The sequence below is a fragment of the Lithobates pipiens genome, unplaced genomic scaffold (genome assembly GCF_037356315.1).
Source record: "Lithobates pipiens isolate NorthernLeopardFrog02 unplaced genomic scaffold, aLitPip1_a1.2 Scaffold_16, whole genome shotgun sequence".
NCBI lineage: Eukaryota > Metazoa > Chordata > Amphibia > Anura > Ranidae > Lithobates > Lithobates pipiens.
Window position 1 is genome coordinate 526981134 of NW_027507748.1, and position 21875 is coordinate 527003008.

General features: G+C 44.0%; 1 protein-coding gene across 1 annotated transcript in view; it reads left to right on the forward strand.

Moving 5' to 3' along the window:
- The window catches only part of CNMD (chondromodulin), a 109078-nt gene that overhangs the window by 63613 nt on the left and 23590 nt on the right, over nt 1-21875 (forward strand). Inside the window, exons 5-6 of the mRNA XM_077483156.1 lie at nt 18435-18588; nt 19852-20042. Of these exons, the coding sequence (XP_077339282.1) occupies nt 18435-18588; nt 19852-20042 (345 nt within the window). The remainder of the gene's footprint in view (nt 1-18434; nt 18589-19851; nt 20043-21875) is intronic.

Genomic DNA, 21875 nt, shown 5'->3' on the forward strand with positions numbered 1-21875 from the left:
GCCCTGTCACCACTCTTTATTCTGGGCCTATGTTACTAGCCTAAGGGATTAGTCCCTGATCTGGACATCACTCCTTCCATCTTAAATCACATTCCATTTGACTTAGGAGATGTATACGCAGGCATTGGGTTAAGCCATAGGGCTTGACTATCTTTACAGAATAGGAGGAGGAACAGCCTGCTGCCTCCATAGGGGTTGTACTGCCTCGCTGGTCACTCCAATTTCACTCATGGATCAAACACCACAGAGGCACATTATTGGCCAAGTTTGCCTTCAACTCGTCTGCTGAGAACCAAATAGCCTTGGCTACTGAAGTGAACTCCAAAAGCAGGCCACACCATATTGCCTAATAGTAGTATAAACCTTCATTTCCAAATCCATATTGCTGTTCCCATGCTTCTGCGATGGCTATTGCATCATCCGCTGGCAGACTGGCACTTCTGGGCAGTCTGATGAAGATTACTTAGCTTGGCTATCTGTCTCTGCAGTAAAAGTTGGGCTTTACAGAGAGGATCTTGCAGTCTCTGTTAACATGAAGACACATCTGGCCAATCTGATGAATGCTCATTGGCCTGCTGTTTGAGGAAGGGGGTACCCTTTAAACAAACTTAGCTGTTTGATTAGCTTAGTACCTAAACGTTAGCGACTAGAGATCCACCCAGTCAGTTTGCACTTAAGTGAACACATCTGTCTTTCTGTTTACTGCTGACTGATATGCAACTTGGCATAGCATATTGGCAGGCATGTCAGTTAACCACACTTCCCATTCTGCCCGGGATGGTCCTTATTGTAATTTCCTTTAGTCTGCCCCTTCTGGCAGCATTTTGAATGTATGGCAGTTTTTAGAGCCAAACAGGACCTGTCACTGTTGGAAGAACAAGTTGCCACTTTTCCTGGGTAAGCTTATGGCTCATGATATGAGCTGCAGCTTTGTGGTCATAATAAATACCTGGAAGTACTGGCGAAGACATAGCCTTAATACAATATCAGTGGCCATCCACATACCCATTTTCAAATATTGAAGCAGCAAATGGACCTATATGCTGTGAGCAAGGGTTAAACCCTAAGCCCTTGTACACACGGTCGGAGATTCCGACGGAATGTGGCCGATCGGACCGTTTTGTCGGCTATTCCGACTGTGTGTGGTCTACATCGGACTGTTTCCGTCGGAGTATCCGACGGACCAAGTTTTCCAACTTGTTGGTAAAATTTTCAGACAAAATGCTCCGATCGGACATACTCCGATCATGTGTAGAGAATTCCGATTGGACAAAGTGCCACGCATGCTCAGATCAAATTCCTACACCAAAGCTATTGGCTACTAGCCTGAACGTAGTCCCGTCGTAACGAAATAACGTAATCACGTCAGATTTTTCGACAACTTTGTCCAACCGTGTGTATGCAACAGTTTCGGACAAAATCCGACGGATTTGGTTGTCGGAATCTCCGACCGTGTGTACAAGGGCTTAGACAGGAACAATTACAGATAGTAGTGTAATAAACCAATTACTTAAAGCACTGTAACGTAAGCAGAACACTGAATTTTTTCACGCTGGCATTTAGACATAATAGGTTAATGCATAGCCTTAACATAGCCTTAAACACATTGCACCCAAAAACAGACCTTAAACACATAGCAGCAACATAAATGCATAGCAGTGGCATCCATACTGAAGCATCACTTTGTCATAAGCAGCGCAATGAAAGGTTAATATACCTGGCAGGATCACCTACATTAGGTGACTGCCCTGTACAGGTTAAAAACAGCAAATCCAAGCATTGGAGCATTGACACAGTGATCCCAAATCTGTAAAGCCAGGCATTGCTGAGTTAATAGGAAAGACTCAACTTTGCAGCAAACACCTGTATATCAGTTCATGCATTAGTAGTCCTACAGACAGACAAGCCAAACCTGTGAAGCAAATGAAACAGACAGAACTATGCACAGCAGTTTAACCTACTTTGGCAGCTTGTATATTAACAGCATAATGATTCAGACACACCATGACAGCCCATGGAAAGCTCACCTGCTCTGTGCAGCACCTCTCCCTGACTGACTCTAATGGGGGGATGGGAGATTCTCCATTCCTGAACAGGTGGCCACCAATCCATTCCCAGACAGCCACTACTACAGCAGGCCAGCAGTTACCTCAACATCATCTTACTACTCCCTGTCGACTGAAAGCCCACAGTCCAAAATAGGGTTGCCACCTGTCCAGGATTCACCCGGACAGTTCGGGTTTGGAATCATGTGTCCGGGTTTCAGACTGTCTGCAACCCGGACACATTATTTGGACTGGCCTATGGCTTCCCAGCAGGGTTGCTGGCTGCAGTTGTCTAAGCTGAGAGTGTCTGTTACTCTCTTTCACACTCGCCAAAGCCAACACTAACAAACCCCCCCCCCCCCAAACACATACAGACGGAAGAGGAGAGAGGGCTCTTCTCCCCCACCCCTACCCCTCTTTGTCTGCCCACACTCCAATCCCTGGCACTGTGCCTCAGAAAAGGGAAATTTGGGCCAGAAATTTGAAGTCCAGCAGCCTCAGATCCAGCTGGATGAGAGGTGCTGACTGTCAAGAGGTGAGTGAGCTCACCATCTATCCATTTGTGACTGAAGTCTCCCCTCTTCGCTGTCTTGCCTCTGAGTAAGTACACTAAGGCAAATCAAGGTTCTTAGAGCACCCCTTATATGAGAGTTCCCCTTTACACCAGAGGCCACAGTCTTTCCCCTTACATCAGAGTCCTCTCTGTACATCAGAGTTCTCAGTGTTCCCCCTTACATCAGGGTTCCCACAGCATCCCTTATGTTAGAGTCCCCAGAGTTCTCCCTTACATCAGAGTCTGGAGAGTCCCCCTTACAGTGAAAGGGAACTCTGCAAGTTCAGATGTAAAGGGGGAACTCTGTGGATTCTGATGTAAAGGGGAACTCTTGTTATTAACTTCATATGATTAGAAATGTTATTTAGTAGCAAAATAGATGTATAGTTTATACTATAAAAAAAAGATTACTGTGCGCCGCTAAAGTGTTCGGGTTTGACGTGAAGAAAAGTTGGCAACCCTAGTCCAGACACCTGAAGCAGACAAGGAGCCATCTTAGAAGGGGGCAGCCCTGACAAAATTATCTTTGCAAGGAAAACCCACATACCCAAAGCCAGACTAACAAAAATGTGTGTGGGGGGCCACAACTCACCAGGGAGGAGAGACTGGATGGATCAGTCCCAACCCAACCACAAGGCAGAATGGTTTTAACTGCATCCGGGGGGGGGTCTCCCTCATATGGAAGTTTTACAACTGAACAGAGGGGCTTTGTCGCAGGAAAGAGGCTGAACCTGTACGGCTGGCCAGATGAATCCAGCAAGGTGAGGGCAAAAATAAAAATCTTCTTGGATTCATAGCTATAACCATTTGAGGAACAAAAAGAGAATGTCACCTGGGGCGGAGGCAACTCATTTATATATAGTATAACCAGTCCTGATGGGATGAGGGGCGGAGCCTATCCCATTTGTGTATGCTTGCGTCAGGAAAATAATAGTGTGTACCCGGCTTTAGGCCTCATGCACACTGGATGTTTTAGCAGCTTCTTCTAGGGGCATCAGGCATTTTTTTTTATTCCTGCCTCTAAACTCCCCTGCGTGTTTTCCATGCACACATAGGCTTTTAGCAGCGTTTAGTGGCAGGAGCTTTTAAAGGCAGGAAAAAACCCACTGCCAGTGTGTCCAGGAGCCACAGAGTTTTGGCAGAAGAAAAATGCTTGACACTGCTAAACGCTAGGCACGTTTATTAATTTAAATGGTCAGAATAAATTATTATTCTGGCCAATGAAATTAATTAAAGTGATTGTAAAGTCTTGTTGAAAAAAAAAAAAAAAAAACATGTTATACTTACCTGCCCTGGTAAGTCACCCCTACTAGCACAAATCTTATACCCCTAAATTTTCCTCTCCGAGTACACATACCCCACCACTCCAAATCCCCCCCCCCAGCACAATCCCCCCCCCCATCTTTCCTACCAACACAAATCCCTGTAAATCATCACTCTTAACACACTTACCCCCTAGATTCCCCCCCCCCCAGAACAATACTCCCCCCCCAAATTTCCCCTTACAACACAAATCCTCTCCCCCCGAATCTCCTTGCAGCACCCCTCCCCACCTCACATAAAGCCACAGTGCCCAGGGCAGCCGTCCCTCCTGCCCACCCCTTGTCCCAGCCCTGTATTGAACTGTATGCACACATGAGCAAGTAAATAAAGTCATCTTCGAATTCAGATTTTTATGTGTTACCGTTATTTTGGGATTCTAAAAGGAACAAATTGTAGATAAGAGAACAGAAAAAGCGATATGTTGTCTTCTAGTGTACAGAAAGTAGTAAGAACACATAGCCGCTAGATAGCTGGAGGGGGGAATAGATACAATTTATCCATGGACCTGACAATGCCATTGGCCTGGGGACAGTTGTACACCCTGCTCTTCCTTTACTCACAGTCCAGAACTCTGCATGTCACTATTTAATGAATGCATTCTTCTCCTAAGCAGCATCCGATAGAAAATAAAATAATAGACCGGTTTGAATAAATTTCAACAATAAAAGAAAGAAAGTCATGTCCTGTATGTCTGCCAAACATGTTTCCTTCTAGATGAAGCACCCAAAAAAAAATGTAAAAATGAAATATGTATCTGTCCAACCCGGGTGCAGTGTCAGCTCAGGCCTTGGAGGGATTTAATACGTGTAGTAAATGTTTTACAGTCAATTTATATTTCAGAAAATCAACATCAGCTAATTTCAAATGGTGTCATAAACCAAAGGGGATATGAATTATGCACTGCTCCATACGCTGAGCTGGATTAGAAGTTTGTTCATCTGAAGACTGAATGCAAATCAATGCTTTACGAAAAAAAAAAAAAAAAAAAGAAGAAAGAAAAAGCCACCCAGAACATTAACTTGTTCCAGGCTCAGTTCTGGAAGCTTTATCTTTTATTTAATATAGTACCATCCATTGCTGTGTTTCCCAGCGTCATATTTACAAGAGAGAGAACAATTACTGCAGTAATGCCACATAACTAATAAATAGCAGCAACGTTTAGCCACCAGGGCCTAATACCTTACCCGGTGCAATCATAATATGTATTCCTGTATTCACTTGAATAATGAAATATCATTTCCAACTTTGCTGTCAATTATTACTGCTGTGGCTACTATATAGAAAACACACAGCAGTGTAACATATCCGTTTTGTCCCTGGAGAAGTGTGAGGTTTATATCATTTGATGATCAGTAAGTCTGCAGTGTGAAATCTATAATAATGTGGTCCCCGTAAAACAATTCTCTGTGCGGTGATACACAGTCACGTTTATGATAATAGCTACTGGCTGTATAAATGCAATGTTTATGAAGATATCATTAAGACAGGATAATGCAGCAGTACAAGGTAATGCTGTCTGTCTTCCGCTATTTTGTTATCGCTTTCTTTTTAAATGTCATTTTCTTCCCACTAGCAGTAAGCACTATATTACTGGCCTGTCTATGCAAAAGAAGAGGTGTTCAATTTGTCCCTGGAAACTTGGCTGGGTTCTCAGGATCTGCATTTACAATACACTGGGGACCCTAACAATGACAGTACTCACAGTGTGGTGCCAGAACATAAACCATTTTATCTTCACGATAGTAAAGGGCCATTTAAAGTTAGTTGTGCCCAACCTTGCCGTTTTTGGTTGTAAATATTTGCACATAATTTAGTGTTTTTATTTTTCTCCATTATCTTTTTAGCACTGACCCCCCCGAAGGAGCTGCTGGTTTTATTGGGCTTACCGTTACCTCCTTGTTTGCTTCTCCATCTAGGGATTCCCGTGGTAGATGGCCCAAAGAATGTGGAATCTGACACTGAATCTTCTTTTGGGTTATTTATTTGGAACACAAACAGAGTCTTTCAATAAAGTGTAGAGGGTTAGGAGTGAGTTCAGGTACTTAGATTGCAAAAAAATGAAGGAAGTCCTTATAGAAAATCCAGAGAATAAATACCGTTTCACAACTGGATTTTACAACCCCCGGATAGACCTCTCTCACTAGGCCTAGCAGCCGGTAGGGTGTTTGACAAAGTCTCTGCCACAGACTTGTGATGTACACTTGAGCATTACTGAGGGACATAGATAAATTTAAAGAGCTAACATACGGTACTAGGTTCTCTCAGCCGATCCAGCGATAACGTATGTGTGTTGATCCAGGTTGCGTCCTTCAACTAAGCCTCCAGGCTCCTTCAGAGAAACCAGCCTTGCGCACGGCCTTCTCCTGAAGAAGCCTCCCCTGGGGTTCTTCAGTTGCCGGGCCTCTCCCTTCAGATGAGATGGCACCAGATCACCCTTGGACCAGTAGGCCCCAAAATCCAGTCAGGCCTGTCCCTGCAGTTGCGTTGCCTCGGGCCAGCCGGCCCGAGACTTGGGATGCATGGTTCCAGACCCCAGGCTAGGCCATGGGGCTGGGTCAGGAGGACCACCAGAACTGAACAGACAGAAAACAACGATGTAACCCCTGAACCACGTGGGGTCGGTAACTTAAATACCACCTCCCAGAATGCACAGCAGGAAACACTCCCACTGGGAGGGTTCCGAAAAAACAATGGCATTCAATACACCCAGCTAGACTGAGTTTCTACTCTTGCCGGCGGTGACAACGACACCTGCAGTCAAGGAGAACCCAGTGCAACCCAGCTGGACTGGTACGGAAACCAGAAATTTAGAGAAATAGTCCTGAAACCCAACTGTGGTTTCAGGCAAATTAACTTTTCAAAAAAACATAGTGCCTGCTCGTCAGGAGCCAGCGCTACATCTTAATTTTCTTTTCTTTTCTCCTTATCGTTTTGTCTTAACATGTTTTTAAAGCCAAAATGTACAATTTTTTTTGAGGCAGGATGCGATGGCAGAACTTTCCCATGCTCTCTTAAAAAAACTACATAATACATTTAGCTTGACATAATGTATATGTTTTTATTTAATAACAAACATATCATACTTACCTCCACTGTACAGCTCGTTTTACACAGAGTGGCCCCGAACCTGCGATTGTGGGTTCCCCCTTGCTGCTCTCGCGGCTCCTCCCCACATCAGATAACCACCCCGAGGAAGAGCTTCCTCGAGGGGGTTACCTAGCAGGCGTGCTCCCAAGTCCAGCATTCTGCGTCCATAGATGCCGAATGCATGACTCGGAGCCTGCGCCATTGGATTTGATTGAAAGCAGCAGGAGCCAATGGCTGCGCTGCTACCAATCTTTACAATCAAGAGCCGAGAACCCCTTGCAGAGAGACAGCGCGTCCATGGCGGGTTAAGTTCCGGGGCTCAGGTAAGTAAAGCTGAGGTCCAATTAATACCATTGCCGTTGGGCTGTTTGCTTTGCTTTCTATGATTTTGATTCACAACACTGTGTTGTGAGGGCATGGACTGAAATAAAATACTAGCCAATAAATTAAAAAAGGTGCGTGGACTCCTTAATTAACACTCAATTGTTAAAGCGAACCAATGTGCATGTGTAGCACCCTCTACTTAGGTAGTGTGCTAGAGTTGAGATTTTTGTCAGTACAGGTAAATTTAGGCAGGCCTAGGCCTGTTTTTTTTTTTGATCTGTCGGCTGGGAGTGGCTTAGAGTAGGCTGGTAACTCACAGGTAGCTTCATCTTTCGGTTACCTCCCTTCTGCATCTAGAAGCTTCTAGAAGGAAGGTGGAGAAGAAGAGTGGAGCTGTCTGGGGTGTTCTGAGGAGCCGTGACTAATCCCCAGGAGGCAGGCCTCCTTAAATACCTGGAGTCAGCCTGGCTGGGGAGGAGTTGGAAGAAATCGAGATGGAGTGTTAGGCTGTAGGGCCTTGGAGGAAACATTTGACAGAAAACCTCGGCCGCAGTACCCTCCGATCAGCCTTGGCGCCCTGTGCGTTTCTTTGTACAAGGTGTCCTCTGGGATTAGAGACTGTTTTGGGATGTCAGTAGTCATCATTTTAAAGAGGAAGTGATACTGGAACTGAGAAATCCGTGCATTTGAATCCTGGGACACACCAAAAATAAAATACTGCCTGAAGAACTTATTTTCAATGCAGTGTGTTGCCACACAAATGACCACATTGCAACATTGCTGCACTGAATAGAAATGAATGAAAAGTCACTTGTGACATTGCAATAAAGTTCTAACAAAAAAAAGCAAAAGTTAACAGTGTGATACTCCAGGATCAGTGCATCAGAACTCTTCTTACCTGTGCACATTAATGGTCCTGTGCCATAAAACAGATAAAATAACAGAAATACATGTTTGAGCATTTAAAGGAGTTGTAAACCCTCAAGGTTGTTCACCTTAATGCAGTCTATACATTAAGGTGAAAAACTGTGCTGCAGCTGCCCCTCTTTTTCTTACCTGAGCCCGATTGTTCCAGTGACGGAGATGAGCACAGCAGCTCCAGTCGCTGTCTCGGGTCCTCATTGGCTCCCGCTGCTGTTAATCAAATGCAGTGGCACAGGAGCTGGGGTGAGGGGCTGAGTCCTGCTGACTGTGTCAATGGACTCAGCAACAGGACTTGGCAGCAGGAAACATCCATGCGGAAACGCTTGCTGCGATCTGACCGAAAGTGGAAATGTTAAAACCAGGCAGGGGCGGACTGACCAGTCGGTCACTCGGGCGCCGTCCCCGAGGGCCCGAGGTCATTAGGGGCCCGGTCTCGGCCACTTGAAGCGGCTGTGCCCGTATCACATGCCGCGATCATGCCGATTACAATACGGCGCGCTGCTCCCCGCCGGCCCCTCCTTCCCTCCCGTCCGCCCCAGGTGATGTCACAACGCATACAGTACAAGCACCTGGGACTGATGGGAGGGAAGGAGGGGCCGGCGGGGAGCAGCGCGGAGTTAGCCGTATTGTAATTGGCATGAGATACGGGCACAGCAGAAGAGTGCAGGGGCCGGCGGGGAGCTGCACCGTTAAAAGTATTATCGGCATCCGCCGGTAAGTGAAGCCTGGGCCTGCCACAAGTGATGGGGGGTGGCTGTACAGATGCATGGGGCCCCGGGTCCCCCCAACCCAGTGTCCCCATGTGTGTGTGTGTCCCCTGTGTGTGTGTGTCCTCCCCGTGTGTGTGTCCTCCCCTGTGTGTGTGTGTCCTCCCCTGTGTGTGTGTGTGTGAGTGTCCCTGTATGTGTGTGTGTGTGAGTGTCCCCGTATGTGTGTGAGTGTGAGTGTCCCCGTATGTGTGTGAGTGTCCCCGTATGTGTGTGTGTGAGTGTCCCCGTATGTGTGTGTGTGTGTGTGTGAGTGTCCCCGTATGTGTGTGTGAGTGTGTGAGTGTCCCCGTATGTGTGTGTGTGTGTGAGTGTTCCCGTATGTGTGTGAGTGTCCCCGTATGTGTGTGAGTGTGTGTGTATGTGTGTCCCTCTGTGGTGTGTATCCCCGTGTGTGTGTGTGTGTGTGTGTGTGTGTGTGTGTATCCCCGTGTGTGTGTGTGTGTGTGTGTGTGTGTGTGTGTGAGTGTATCCCCCTGTGTGTGTGTGAGTGTGTGTCCCTGTGTGTGTGTTTGAGAGAGTGTGTCCTCCTGTGTGTGGTGTGAGTGTGTGTCCCCCCTGTGTGAGTGTTCCCCCCCTGTGTGAGTGCCCCCCCCCTGTGTGAGTGCCCCCTCCTGTGTGTGTGTGTGTGTGTGTGTGAGTGTATCCCCCTGTGTGTGTGTGTGTGTGTGTGAGAGTGTGTCCCCCTGTGTGTGTGTGTGTGTGTGTGTGTGTGTGTGTGTGAGAGTGTGTCCCCCTGTGTGTGTGTGTGAGAGTGTGTCCTCCCCCCCTGTGTGAGTGTGCGTGTCCCCCTGTGTGTGTGTGTATCCCCCTGTGTGTGTCCCCCCCCACGTGTGTGGTGTGTGTGTGAGTGTCCCCGTGTGTGTGTCTCCCTGTGTGAGAGTGTGTCCCCCTGTGTGTGGTGTGTGAGTGTCCACCTGTGTGTGTGTGTGTGTGTCTCCCTGTGTTTGTGTGAGTGCGTGTGCGTTCTCCCTCCAGTTTCCCCCTGTGTGCTCCCCCCCTTGTCTCCCTGGCAAGGTGTGGCGCCCTAGGGGGCCCCATGAGCTTCTATTGCCCGGGGGCCCCATTAGTTGTCAGTCCTCCCCTCCAAAAAAAGTGTGCCAAATTTTGGAGGGGTAGGGAGTGAAACTTCCCCATTTGGGTGATGTTCTGCTTTAGGTGCTGTCTGCTATTCATCCCCAATCAGCTTGAAGGATAGTAGTGAGGTCACAAGAATGGATAAGGAACACAGCAAAGGCTCAAGGTGCAAATCACAGAAAACTTTGAATCTATAAGTTGCAGAAGGCAGAAAAAGGAAGGTTTTGGGAATGGGCTGCTATAGAGATTCTTATGGGTGTATTAATCAATAATTTGTGTATTTAACCCAAAGGCAGAGTTTTATTCTAATGCAACTTACAAATTTGTAGATACGATGACTGCAAATGTTAGGAAAGAAAGAATAATAAAGTTCAATTAGGGGTGCAATTTACGGGTGGCACAGTGGTGTAGTGGTTAGCACTCTTGCCTAGCAGTAAAAAGGGTCGCTGGTTTGAATGCCAGCCACGACACTACCTGCCTGGAGTTTGCATGTTCTCCCTGTGCCTGTGTGGGTTTCCTCCGGCCACTCTGGTTTCCTCCTACACTCCAAGGACATGCTGGTAGGTTAATTGGCTTTTGTCCAAAATAGGCACTAGTATATGAATGAGGACCTTGGATTGTGGGCTCCTTGAGGGTGTAGGGACCAATGTGAATGTACAATGTACAGGGATAGGGACAATTGTAGACACTCACACTGGATGGACTGGTGTCTTTATTCAACCTTACTAACTATGTAATTTGCATGTGTATTTTTTTTTTTTTTTTGGAAAATTCTGTTTATTAAGCTTTTTATGAGGTAAATACAAGAATACAAAAACAAAGTTCAAAAAAGGCCACAGCCGCCCCAGATTTGGTCACGCAGGACCGTTAAAAGAAAACAAGCACATACAATTAAACATATCCAATCCTCCTCTTTTCCATGTTCTCTTACTTGTATACAGCAGTGGATTGTTAGGGGTTTGGGGGGGGGGGGCCTCTAAAACCAGTTCACTAGGGAATAGATGAACATCTAATTGGCACCAGTGCAAATAGATGCCACAGAAGCCCCCCCTCCTGGTCACCAGCATGTGGGGATGGCCCTTTGGGAGAGGAAACCCTCTCAAAGCACGCCTAATGCTGAAGCGTATGTGAGATGCTATGCTACCAGCATAGCAGTGGGGCTGCACACTCGCTGTTTTCTTGTTATGGAAATAGTTCATTCAGAAGACACCTTGGGGTTGATTTACTAAAACCGGAGTGTAAAATCTGGAGCACCTCTGCATAGAAACCAATCCACTTACAGTTTTTGTTAGTCAAAGATTAATTGATCAAGCAGAAGTTAGAAGCCAACTGAATACCATGCAGAGCTGCACCAGATTTTGCACTCTCCAGTTTTAGTAAATGTACCCTCTTGTTAAAATATAAGGCATTCTCTGCAAAACAGTTGCCAGGGAATAGTTAAAATATTTTGCAAGGTGGAGAAATGGACGAATGGTGAATGATAAATTGGATGAATAGTACAATATAGTATTTTTCCATTAACCTTCTGACATCCGCGCTATGGCCGATTGACGGCCACATCGCGGATGTAAATTCCCAGGAGGCCGTCATATAACAGCCTCCCCAGTGCACACTCCCTGCGCACGCTGTGATCACGAATCACTGAGACTCGGGTGATCACCGATCTGAGTAACGGGCCTGTCCCGGCCCATTACCATGTGATCAGCTGTCAGCCAATGACAGCTGATCACATGATGTAAACAAAAGCTCGGTGATCGTTTTTTTTTCTCCTCACGCTGACAGCGGAGAAGAAAAAAAAAGCCAATCACCGACTCAGCTTAAAGGGACATCGGCCCCTAAGAGGAAGAGGCAATTATGCCTCATAACTGGAACATGAAAGTGCCCACAAGTGCCACCTATCAATGCCCACAAGTGCCACCTATCAATGCCAATCAGTGCCACATAGAAGTGCTGCCTATCAGTGTAACCGATCAGTGCCCATCACTGCCACCCATCAGTGCCCATCACTGTCACCCATCAGTGCCCATCACTGCCGCCTCATCAGCGTACATCAATGACGCACAAAAATTACCCGTTTTAAAATTTTATAACAAAATAAAAAAAAAGTTTTTTTTTTTTATTATTCTGTATTTTTACATTTTTTTAACAAAAAATAAAAATCGCCCAGGTGATCAAATACCACCAAAAGAAAGCTCTATTTGGGGGAAAAAGTTATAAAAATTTAATTTGGGTACAGTGTTGTATGACTGCGCAATTGTCATTCAAAGTGGGTCAGCGCTGAAAGCTGAAAATTGGTCTGGATAGGAGGGGGGTTCAAGTGCCCAGTAAGCAAGTGGTTAAAGAACAGATGTTGGGGGAATTGTGTTTGATGAAGTTTTCACATGGGCACATCTTGTTTGATTCTATTTTCCACAGGTAAATCTTTGAAATTTTTACGGACAAAAAAATCTTGTTTGAAATTGACAAAAACCATTGTGATAAATAGAGGAAATGTGAAAAATGTAATCTTTGTGCAAAAAAATGGATGAATGTCGGGCAAATTTCATTTTGAGTCATTGATAAATACTTTAGTATCAAACCACAAGTTTGTTACAAATCTAAATAAATATATATTTATTTTATTCATATTCCTCATGATCGTATAATAAAGACTCCATTTCCCTGCAAACATCAAATTATTCTGGTTACCTCCTCCCATGCTGGCCTCCAGGAATTTCCAGAGCCTCTCCCATCCTCTGGAACTCCCTGCCCCAGTATGTCCGGTCATCTCTTACCCTGTCCAGCATTAGGCGATCCTTGAAAACTCACTTATTTAGGGAAGCCTACCCCACCTCCACCTAAGAACTGTACCAAAGTCCCCTCTATCAGATCATCCCCTGCAGTTATTACATTTTGTACCACCTCCCCCTCCCTTTAGATTGTAAGCTCCTTGAGCAGGGCCCTCCTATTCCTTCTGTATTGAACTGTATTGTAAATGTACCGTCCCTTTTATATTGTAAAGCGCTGTTGGCACTATATAAATCATGCATAAAAATAATAATTCTATTACACGTTTAATATCTACGGTTTCATTATAATATAAGTAGATTATCTTACATTGCGTACTAATAATTGATAAAGGAAGGAGCTTTGTAGAGAGTGATCACAGTAATATATGGTATATTTTGAGCCTCTCTAGCCCAGCTCTTGCATTCTTCAACTTTAACTTTTTATTTAAAAACCCCCGTCATAGATTTATAATAATATATATCAGTTCTTACACTTGTACGCATACATAGGAACTGGACACTAAGGGCCCATATACTTCTTTCCAATGTTGTGCAAGAATGCAAATGCTTTAAAGCATGTTACTGCAAAGCACATAAGCAGTGCATTAGCGCGGTGCAGGTTGAGTGGCACCCCAATACACATCCGAAGCATACACTTTTATAGCACATTCATTTAGATGCCTTAACGCAAATGCATTTCAACGTGTGACCTAACGCACTTTAACGCAGTGCATTAGTATGGAATGGTCTGAATGGGCCCTAACCCTATATTTTGTAGTGTTCTAGTTTTCCATTATCCCTGCATCAGTGTGTAGTGACTGGTGTGCTTTTAAGTGTTGTTTGTTTTGCGCATAATATCTTCTCACTTATATAATTTGCTGTCACTTTCTAGTCTGTAATTACACATAGAGAGAAAAGTGAGATATACTGCGCCCCGAATAGTGACATAAATACAATGTGACAGATGGCTGCTCTGTGGTTACTGTTCATCACTCACAGAACTACATTATTACAGCTACAACCGTAGCCCTGTGTTCTGGCAGTTTGTGGGGCTTGTGTATTCAGGGTGGTGTTACATGCCCATCGGTGCTCTTAGTGAGGTATAAATAATCAATATACATGCTTTTCACACTTTAGACTACAGGCCAGACTTCGTTCCCACACAGCCATATGTTGGCACCGTGGGTAATTAAAATAATAACTACCAAACAAACCAGGCTTATGGATTTATTTTTAAATAAGGCTGTGATTTTTAACAGAATAAAATGTACCGTTGTCGCTGAGAAGGCTTTAGCATTGATGCTATATTGGATTATTGTTATATTACAAACCTTTAGGCCTTGCGCACACTGGACGATTTTGCGGCTGCTCCTGTGGCATCAGACGTTTTTTGTTTTTTTTTCTTCTCATCTAAACTCCCCTGAAGTTTACCCTATGGGATTGATTTACTAAAGGCAAATCCACTTTGCACTACAAGTGCGCTTGGAAGTGCAGTCGCTGTAGATCTGAGGGGGACATTCAAGGAAAATAAAAATCAGCTTTTTTTGCTTGTACATGATCGGATGATACGATCAGCAGAGCTTCCCCTCATTTCAGATCTTCCCCTCAGATCTAAAGTGACTGCACTTACAGTGCACGTGTAGTCCGTACAAACATAGGGGTTGATGTATTAAAGGCAAATAGACTGTGCAGTTTGCAAAGTGCAGTTACTGCAGAGCTTAGTAAATGAGCAGAAGCTCTGCTGATTTCCATCATCCAATCATATGCTAAATATTACAGTGGGAAAATACTGCGCTAAACCCAAAACAGTGAACAAAAGCTGCTAACACTCAAACAAACAAAGTCCAAAGGTTAGATCAAACAAAATAGTGTAGTGCTAATTACTGCAAAAATGATCAATGTACTTAACCTCCCTAGTGGTAATCCCGAGTCTGGTTCGGGTTGGGATTTGAGTACCATAAGCGGTAACCCCGAGCCAGACTCGGGATCGCATCGCTGGATACAGGGAGGACACAGGGAGAAGTTACTTACCTTGTCCCCTGGATCCAGCGATGTCCTCCACACTCTGTGATTGAGCTGTCCTCCGCTCGATTCACACAGTGCCTGAATGCGACGTTACGGCGCACGGGAGCGGAGATCAGCGCCAAATTTAAAAAAGTAAAAACACACAAAACACACACAATACTGTAATCTTACAGATTACAGTACTGTATAAAAAGATTACACACCCCCTTTGTCCCTAGTGGTCTGTGCAGTGCCCTGCATGCACTTTTATATTATAAATACTGTTTTTTTCTGCCTGGAATTTGGAGATTGTCCACAGCAACCAGAAAGTGTCCCTTTATGTCAAAAGTGATTTTAGACCAGCTAGAAAACAGCGATAATAAATTATAATCACTTGCAGAATTGAGCGATAGCGATTTGTGGGGAAATTCGTCATCAAACACTAAATCTAATGACAGCGACAATTCTGCAAATGAGCAAATTTCAGTGTTTTTGGATTTGATTACATTATTGAATAATTTTTATTATTATTTATTATATTATAAACTTTATCATACCCGGGATGTCTGCTAGACTTTGGTTTGAACAGATTTAAGAGAGTTATTCCTAAGAATAACAGGACTACAATATAAAACGCCAAATTTCCATGCAAAATAATTGTACCGCTTTCAACACCTAAAACCAGAACTAATCATACCGCCAGGGAGGTTAAACAGTGGCAATATATAAAAAAAATCTAAAATAACAACCGTGAAGGTGAGAACGAGAACATTCAAAGTGAAAGTAATGTGAGTAAATAAATATACATGTGAAAACCTTGTAGGATATCACCCACAAAAATAATATAAAAAAGAGTCCCAATAGTCCAATCAAGTAATGAATTACTCAGTTGCCAAGAGGGTGTAATCAAAATAAATCTTGAATGGATCTCAAAACTTCAAAAGTAGAAATCAGATGGAAAGATTAAACACTCTTACCAGATGTGTTGGATACAAGTATCATACCACAATGTATCATATGAGCTTATAGCAGTGTTTCTCAACTCCAGTCCTCAAGGCGCCCCCAACAGGTCATGTTTTCAGGATTTCCCTCAGATGCAACGGCTGTGGTAATTACTAAGGAAGTGAAACAGATCAAATCACCTGTGCAAAATAATGGAAATCCTGAAAACATGACCTGTTGGGGCGCCTTGAGGACTGGAGTTGAGAAACACTGGCTTATAGTGCTAGAACCCCTAGTGCAAGGGGAAATGGAGCCAAGCCGGATCCAGGCAATCAGGACTGCAAAGTAACCATCGGGAAGGGCAGAACCTGTCCAAGACGATTATCTTGCAATGGAATAACTCAACAGGAATCCAATGCGGTGCAATAGAATGGCTCAACAAAAATCCACTTAATCCAGTTCCACTTGGCCAGAGTTCCAGCAAGCAAAAAGGTGGCAAGCTCAAAGATAAGAGGTCTTTGCTGTGATCGTGTGTGGGCAAATCCGTTGGGTCGGAAGTCCTTCGGAACTCTGTCAGAAAGACAGTCGGACATCTGCCGGAAAGTCCAGTTGTGTGTATGCGGCATTAGTCTATTTGCCTTCAGTAAATAACCCCCCTAGGATTTTTAGCAGCGACCTTTGGCAGCTTGAACACCCCCCTGTTCGGTTCGTATCCAGAACATGCGAACAGGCAAAAAATTTGTTCAAACACGCAAACACCATTAAAGTCTATGGGACACGAACATGAATAATCAAAAGAGCTAATTTTAAAGGCTTATATGCATGATATTGTCATAAAAAGTGTTTGGGGACCTGGGTCCTGACCCAGGGGACATGCATTAAGGCAAAAAAAAGTTTTAAAAACTGACGTTTTTTCGGGAGCAGTGATTTTAATAATGCTTAAAGGTCCCATAGACTTTTAAAGGGTGTTCAGCGGCTTTCGAATTTGCCGCAAACGCCCAAAATTGTTCGCTATTCGGCGAACTGGCGAACAGCCAATGTTTGAGTCGAACTCATGTTCGACTCAAACATAAAGCCCATCCCTAGTCTACAATAAGAAAAACACTGACCAATGTTGGTATTCATGGTAGCTAACCATGAAATGGAACACAGCTCTCTTACCATCTAGCTTAAATTTGCTGTTTCATGGCATTACTGGAACAATTTTCTGTTTAAAGGTACACAGTGGCATGTTTAAAGAAGCAAATCACTGTATAGCAATTCTAAGACCTTATCTCAGCTATGGGGGGCATGTTGTATGGGGTTGTTTTCTGTCTCAAGGCCTTGAGGACTTGCAAACACCAAGGTCTCAATTAATTTAGGTTTTGTCAGAAAACATAATCATCAGCAGCTTTAGAAATAGTTTCATGAAAGTTGTTTTCAGTAGCGTAGGTATCACTGTTTACTTTAAAGTGGTTCAAAAGGTAATATTTTTCCTAGAATAAAAGAGATGTTATACTTACGTGTTCTGTGCAATGGTATTGCACAGAGTGGCCCCTTACCGCCTCTTCCAGGGTCCCCCACTGGAGCTTTCTCCTCTTCTCCAAGTATCCCATTAGCAAAACGTGCTGAAGAGGCACTCGTGCAGGTGCGCTTCTGAGCCAGGCAGTGTGCGTCCATAGACGCAGACAGACCTGCTCGGCCAACCCTCACAGGATTTGACTGACAGCACAATGACAGGTAAATAGCATATTTAAGGGATTATGGGTAATCTTCAAGCCTAAAATGTGCTTTTTATCATGTGCAACAAAATAGTTAATTTATTGTACCTATATAGCATCATCAACTTATTCAGGGCTTTACATATATTTTCAGTCCCTGCCCTCAAGGAGCTTACAATCTAAGGTCCCTAACTCACATTCACACATACACATTCCAGGGCCATTTAAGATAGGAGGAGCCAATAAACCTACCACCTACCTACCTGTCTTTAGAATGTGGGAGGAAACTCTCACAGGCACAGTGGGGGAACATGCAAATTCCCTGCAGGTAGAGCCATGGTTGGGATTTGAACCACCAACCCTAATGCTGCTAGGTGGACGTGCTAACTATTTATCCACTGTGCTGCCGATTTGTTCACTAAAATGTATTATAGGTTAACTAAGGTGACATCGCATTTTAGGGGACATTCATGCATAAACTTGCCAATGTTCAGAAACTTTTTATTTCAGGTGTGCGTATCTATATATATATATATTATATTATTAATTCAAACAAAAAAATGTAGAACATGCTCGTTTTGATGTCACTCTATGAGAGACGAGACTCATTTGGCCTATATTCTCCTAACTCATATGTCATTTTAAAGTATGCTAGTTTTAATTTACAGATAAAACACCAAGACCTACTTTCAGCAAATGGTGTTATGCTTTAGTTTAATTCCCATTAGCATAAGTGGGAGATAAGGAATAAAATCTCTTTGCTGCCTTTGATAAATGTGGGCCTTAGAGTCCTCATTATACAAAACACTAATTTAAGTACACGAACGCTTACACCAAACATTAATAAGAAAATCGAAGTGGGATGTAAACATTTCAGAACATTGTGTGTTATAGTTTGCTTGTCTTTTCTATCATGCCAGGAAGATGAGGTCATGCCGGCCAAGTTTGATGAGAATTCTCTTATCTGGGTGGCTGCAGACCAGCCCGTGAAGGATAACAGCTTCCTGAGCTCAAAGATCCTGGAACTGTGTGCCGATCTTCCAATCTTCTGGCTCCGACCTACATATCCCAAAGGTGGGTTTTTTATATATAGAAAGTGGAGAATTTAAAAGGGTTTTCAGGTACCTTGAAGTGCTGCTTATGGTAGAAATCAGCATCAACGCTTTTTAAAAAGGAAATTGAAAATATCTGGAAAATAAACGAATAAAAACTAACGTATTGCATGTGCGTGGCATGAACATTAAAATGTAAATGGTTAACATTGTGTGCTCACTTTTTTATAAAATAATCCTACCCAGTAGCAACTGTAGAAATATCCTAACTATTAATAAATATTTCATGTATATACAGTGTTTACTCTAAACCAATAACATAAATACATGATCCCCAAACCCTAAAAAATCTCAAAATAATCAAAAACATATAAATAAGCAAGTGCAATTTCAAATAAAGCATACAAATTATATGCAATAATCAATACATCACATGTATAAGTCCCTAAACTGAATTAGTGTCTATTTGATAAACAGTATTTCACATAAAAAGTGAAAAATGCAGATTACCCTGCACGATAAAATGGCGATTTTTACCTGTTCAGGCTAATGTCAGTCTTTTTTTTTTTTCTTTACTAGTCACATAGTTATACTTCATCCATGTCCCTGCACAGCAGCGCAGTACATTGTGGTGCTGTGCAAAGACACGCAGTGCCATCCAGCGTGCTGCAGAAAAATACAAACATGCTGCAATTGTTTTCTATGTGCCCTAGCTGCGACCTATGTTCAGGGGCGGACTGACCATCGGCCACTAGGGGGCCCCATCAGGGTTGCCAGCCTCAGTAAAACCAGGGACAGTATGTAAAAATGTGTGTTTTTTTTTTACATCTGTCTCTGAAATGTCCCTTACCCACATCCTTTTGGTCTAAAAATCCTGAGATTATAGCTGCCCCACCTCTCCAGTACCTTCTCAGCCAATAGAAACATGTCTGTGTGTACTGTGTGATTGTATACTGTGTGTGTGTGTTTGTGTCTACTGTGTGGCCCCATAATCTCCTATTGCCTGGGGGCCCCATAATCTCCTATTGCCCGGGGGCCTCATGAGTTGTCAGTCCGCCCCTGCCTATGTTTATCCAGTGTATTAATCCAGGTCATAGTGTAAATGGGCCCTAAAGCAGAAAGTTCCAATTGGGCTTAATATCAATGAAAGATTCGATCTGATTGGTTCTTAAGAATTTCGTGACACATCTCACTAATAGTATACAGGACACATTGTTGATGTCAATGCATAGTGTCAATGCATGTGCTTTTTGAGGCACATCTAATTTGCTTCACATATTTCTAGAGAGTCAAAGAGGTAAAAGAGATGTTGGAAGAAGAGCGAGACAAACTCAGAACCTTAACTTGGACCAGTTTGAAGCTGCAGCAGAGGAAAGAAACACAAGACGCCAAGGGAACCGACGAGCTCAGCCAGTCAATGAAACACAACCGCCTGCTGAAAGAGAAGTTCCGTTCAACCCCGAGAACCCATACCATGTAAGTACACCCAGTGATGAACTGCACTAGAGAGATACATTTTACGACTAGACTTTTTGACAGAAAAGGTCCGACGGACTCGTTCCGTCGGACAATTCGATCGTGTGTGCGCTCCATCGGACCTTTGCTTGCCAAAAATCCGGCGGACTTTAGAAATAGAACATGTTTTAAATTTTCCCACCGGAACTCCGCCGGACTGAGAAATCCATTTGTGTGTATGCTAGTCCGACGGACAAAAAACGACGCTAGGGCAGCTCTTGGCTACTGGCTATGAACTTCCTTATTCTAGTCCGGTCATACGTCATCACGTTCGAATCCGTCAGACTTTGGTGTGTTTGTGTGTGGCCAAGTCGTTCATTCGGAAAGTCAGTCGGAACTCAGCCGAAAGTCCGTCGGAAAGACCGCCAGACCTAGTCCGTCGAAAAGTCGTGTACACGGCATTAGTGTGACTGTAGCAGGAGAGCCCAAGAATGTCACTTCTCAGATTCAACGTTTTCCAGAGTATAGCACTGCAATACTAGTGCCTCATTCACACAGGCGCTGAGGCCCGTACACCACGGACAGGCTGTTTTTGTTCTCAGAGTCTCTAGTCTCTTAGACCCCTTTCACACCAGGGCGTTTTGCAGGCGCTATAGTGTTAGAAATAGTGCCTGCAATCCGCCCTAAAAAAGCTGCACCATTGTCTGTAGTGTGAAAGCCAGAGGGCTTTCACACTACAGTGGAGTGCTGGCAGGACGTCAGGGAAAAGTCCTGCCAGCAGCTTCTTTGAAGTGGTGAAGGAGCGGTGTGTTTACCGCTCCTCCACCACTGCTCCCCATTGAAATCAATGGGGCAGCGCTGTAATACCGCTGGCAAAACTTCGCTATTGCGGCGTATTGCTGGCAGTTTTAACCCTTTCTCGGCCGCTAGCAGGGAGTAAAAGCGCCGAAATGCAAATGCGGCGGTAAAACGCTGCTAAAAGTAGCAGCGTTTTACCGCCGACGCTATGGGCGGTGTGGTGTGAAAGGGGTCTAAGTCCTGCATGCAGGCAGCCCATTCAAGCCTATTAGGACACAGTGGCTTCACGGCACAGCCTCTTGTCCTAAACTGATGGATGTGCGGGTGCAGATGAGTGGCCCACAACGCACACTGTCTGCTTAAAAGAAAAATGGCCTATTCACACTATAACAGACCTCAACGCCTGTGTATATAAAGCCTAACAGTTCCCCCAGTACAGACATTGATTACTTAATATGCCCTGGTAGAGACATTCTTTACCAATCAGTGTCAACATCTCTACCACACATTGTTCTCCAAGCAAACTCCACCACATTAAGCACGTTTACACTCCAGTGTTGCACCTTTATTTTCTAGTGTCTGCAGGAGCTTCTCTAACTCCTCCCAGATTGTCTGCAGTACATGTTTTCTAGCAGCTCCCCCAAAGCTCTTTCATAGACATGTGCAATTAGTTTCGTACAAATCGAAAATGGGTACGTTTCCGAAAATCCGAAATACAAATTTTTATGCATATTAATTCTATACGAAATACAAAATTTCGTTTACGAATTTCGGATCCAAATTCATAACAAAAATTCATAATTGTTACGAAAAGTAAACGAACCTAAAGGTTAAAAACCCAGGAAGTCAGCACAGCACAGGGATGGTGGGAGCCCCTCATAATGATAAATTCATCATAAGGAAAATTCGTAATTGTTACGATAAGTTAACGAACCTAAAAGTTAAAACCCCAGAAAGTCAGCACAGGGATGGTGGGAACCCCTCATAATGGGCACAGCAGGTGTACAGACCTGGGAATTCAACACAGAGATGGTGGGAACCCCTCATAATGGACAC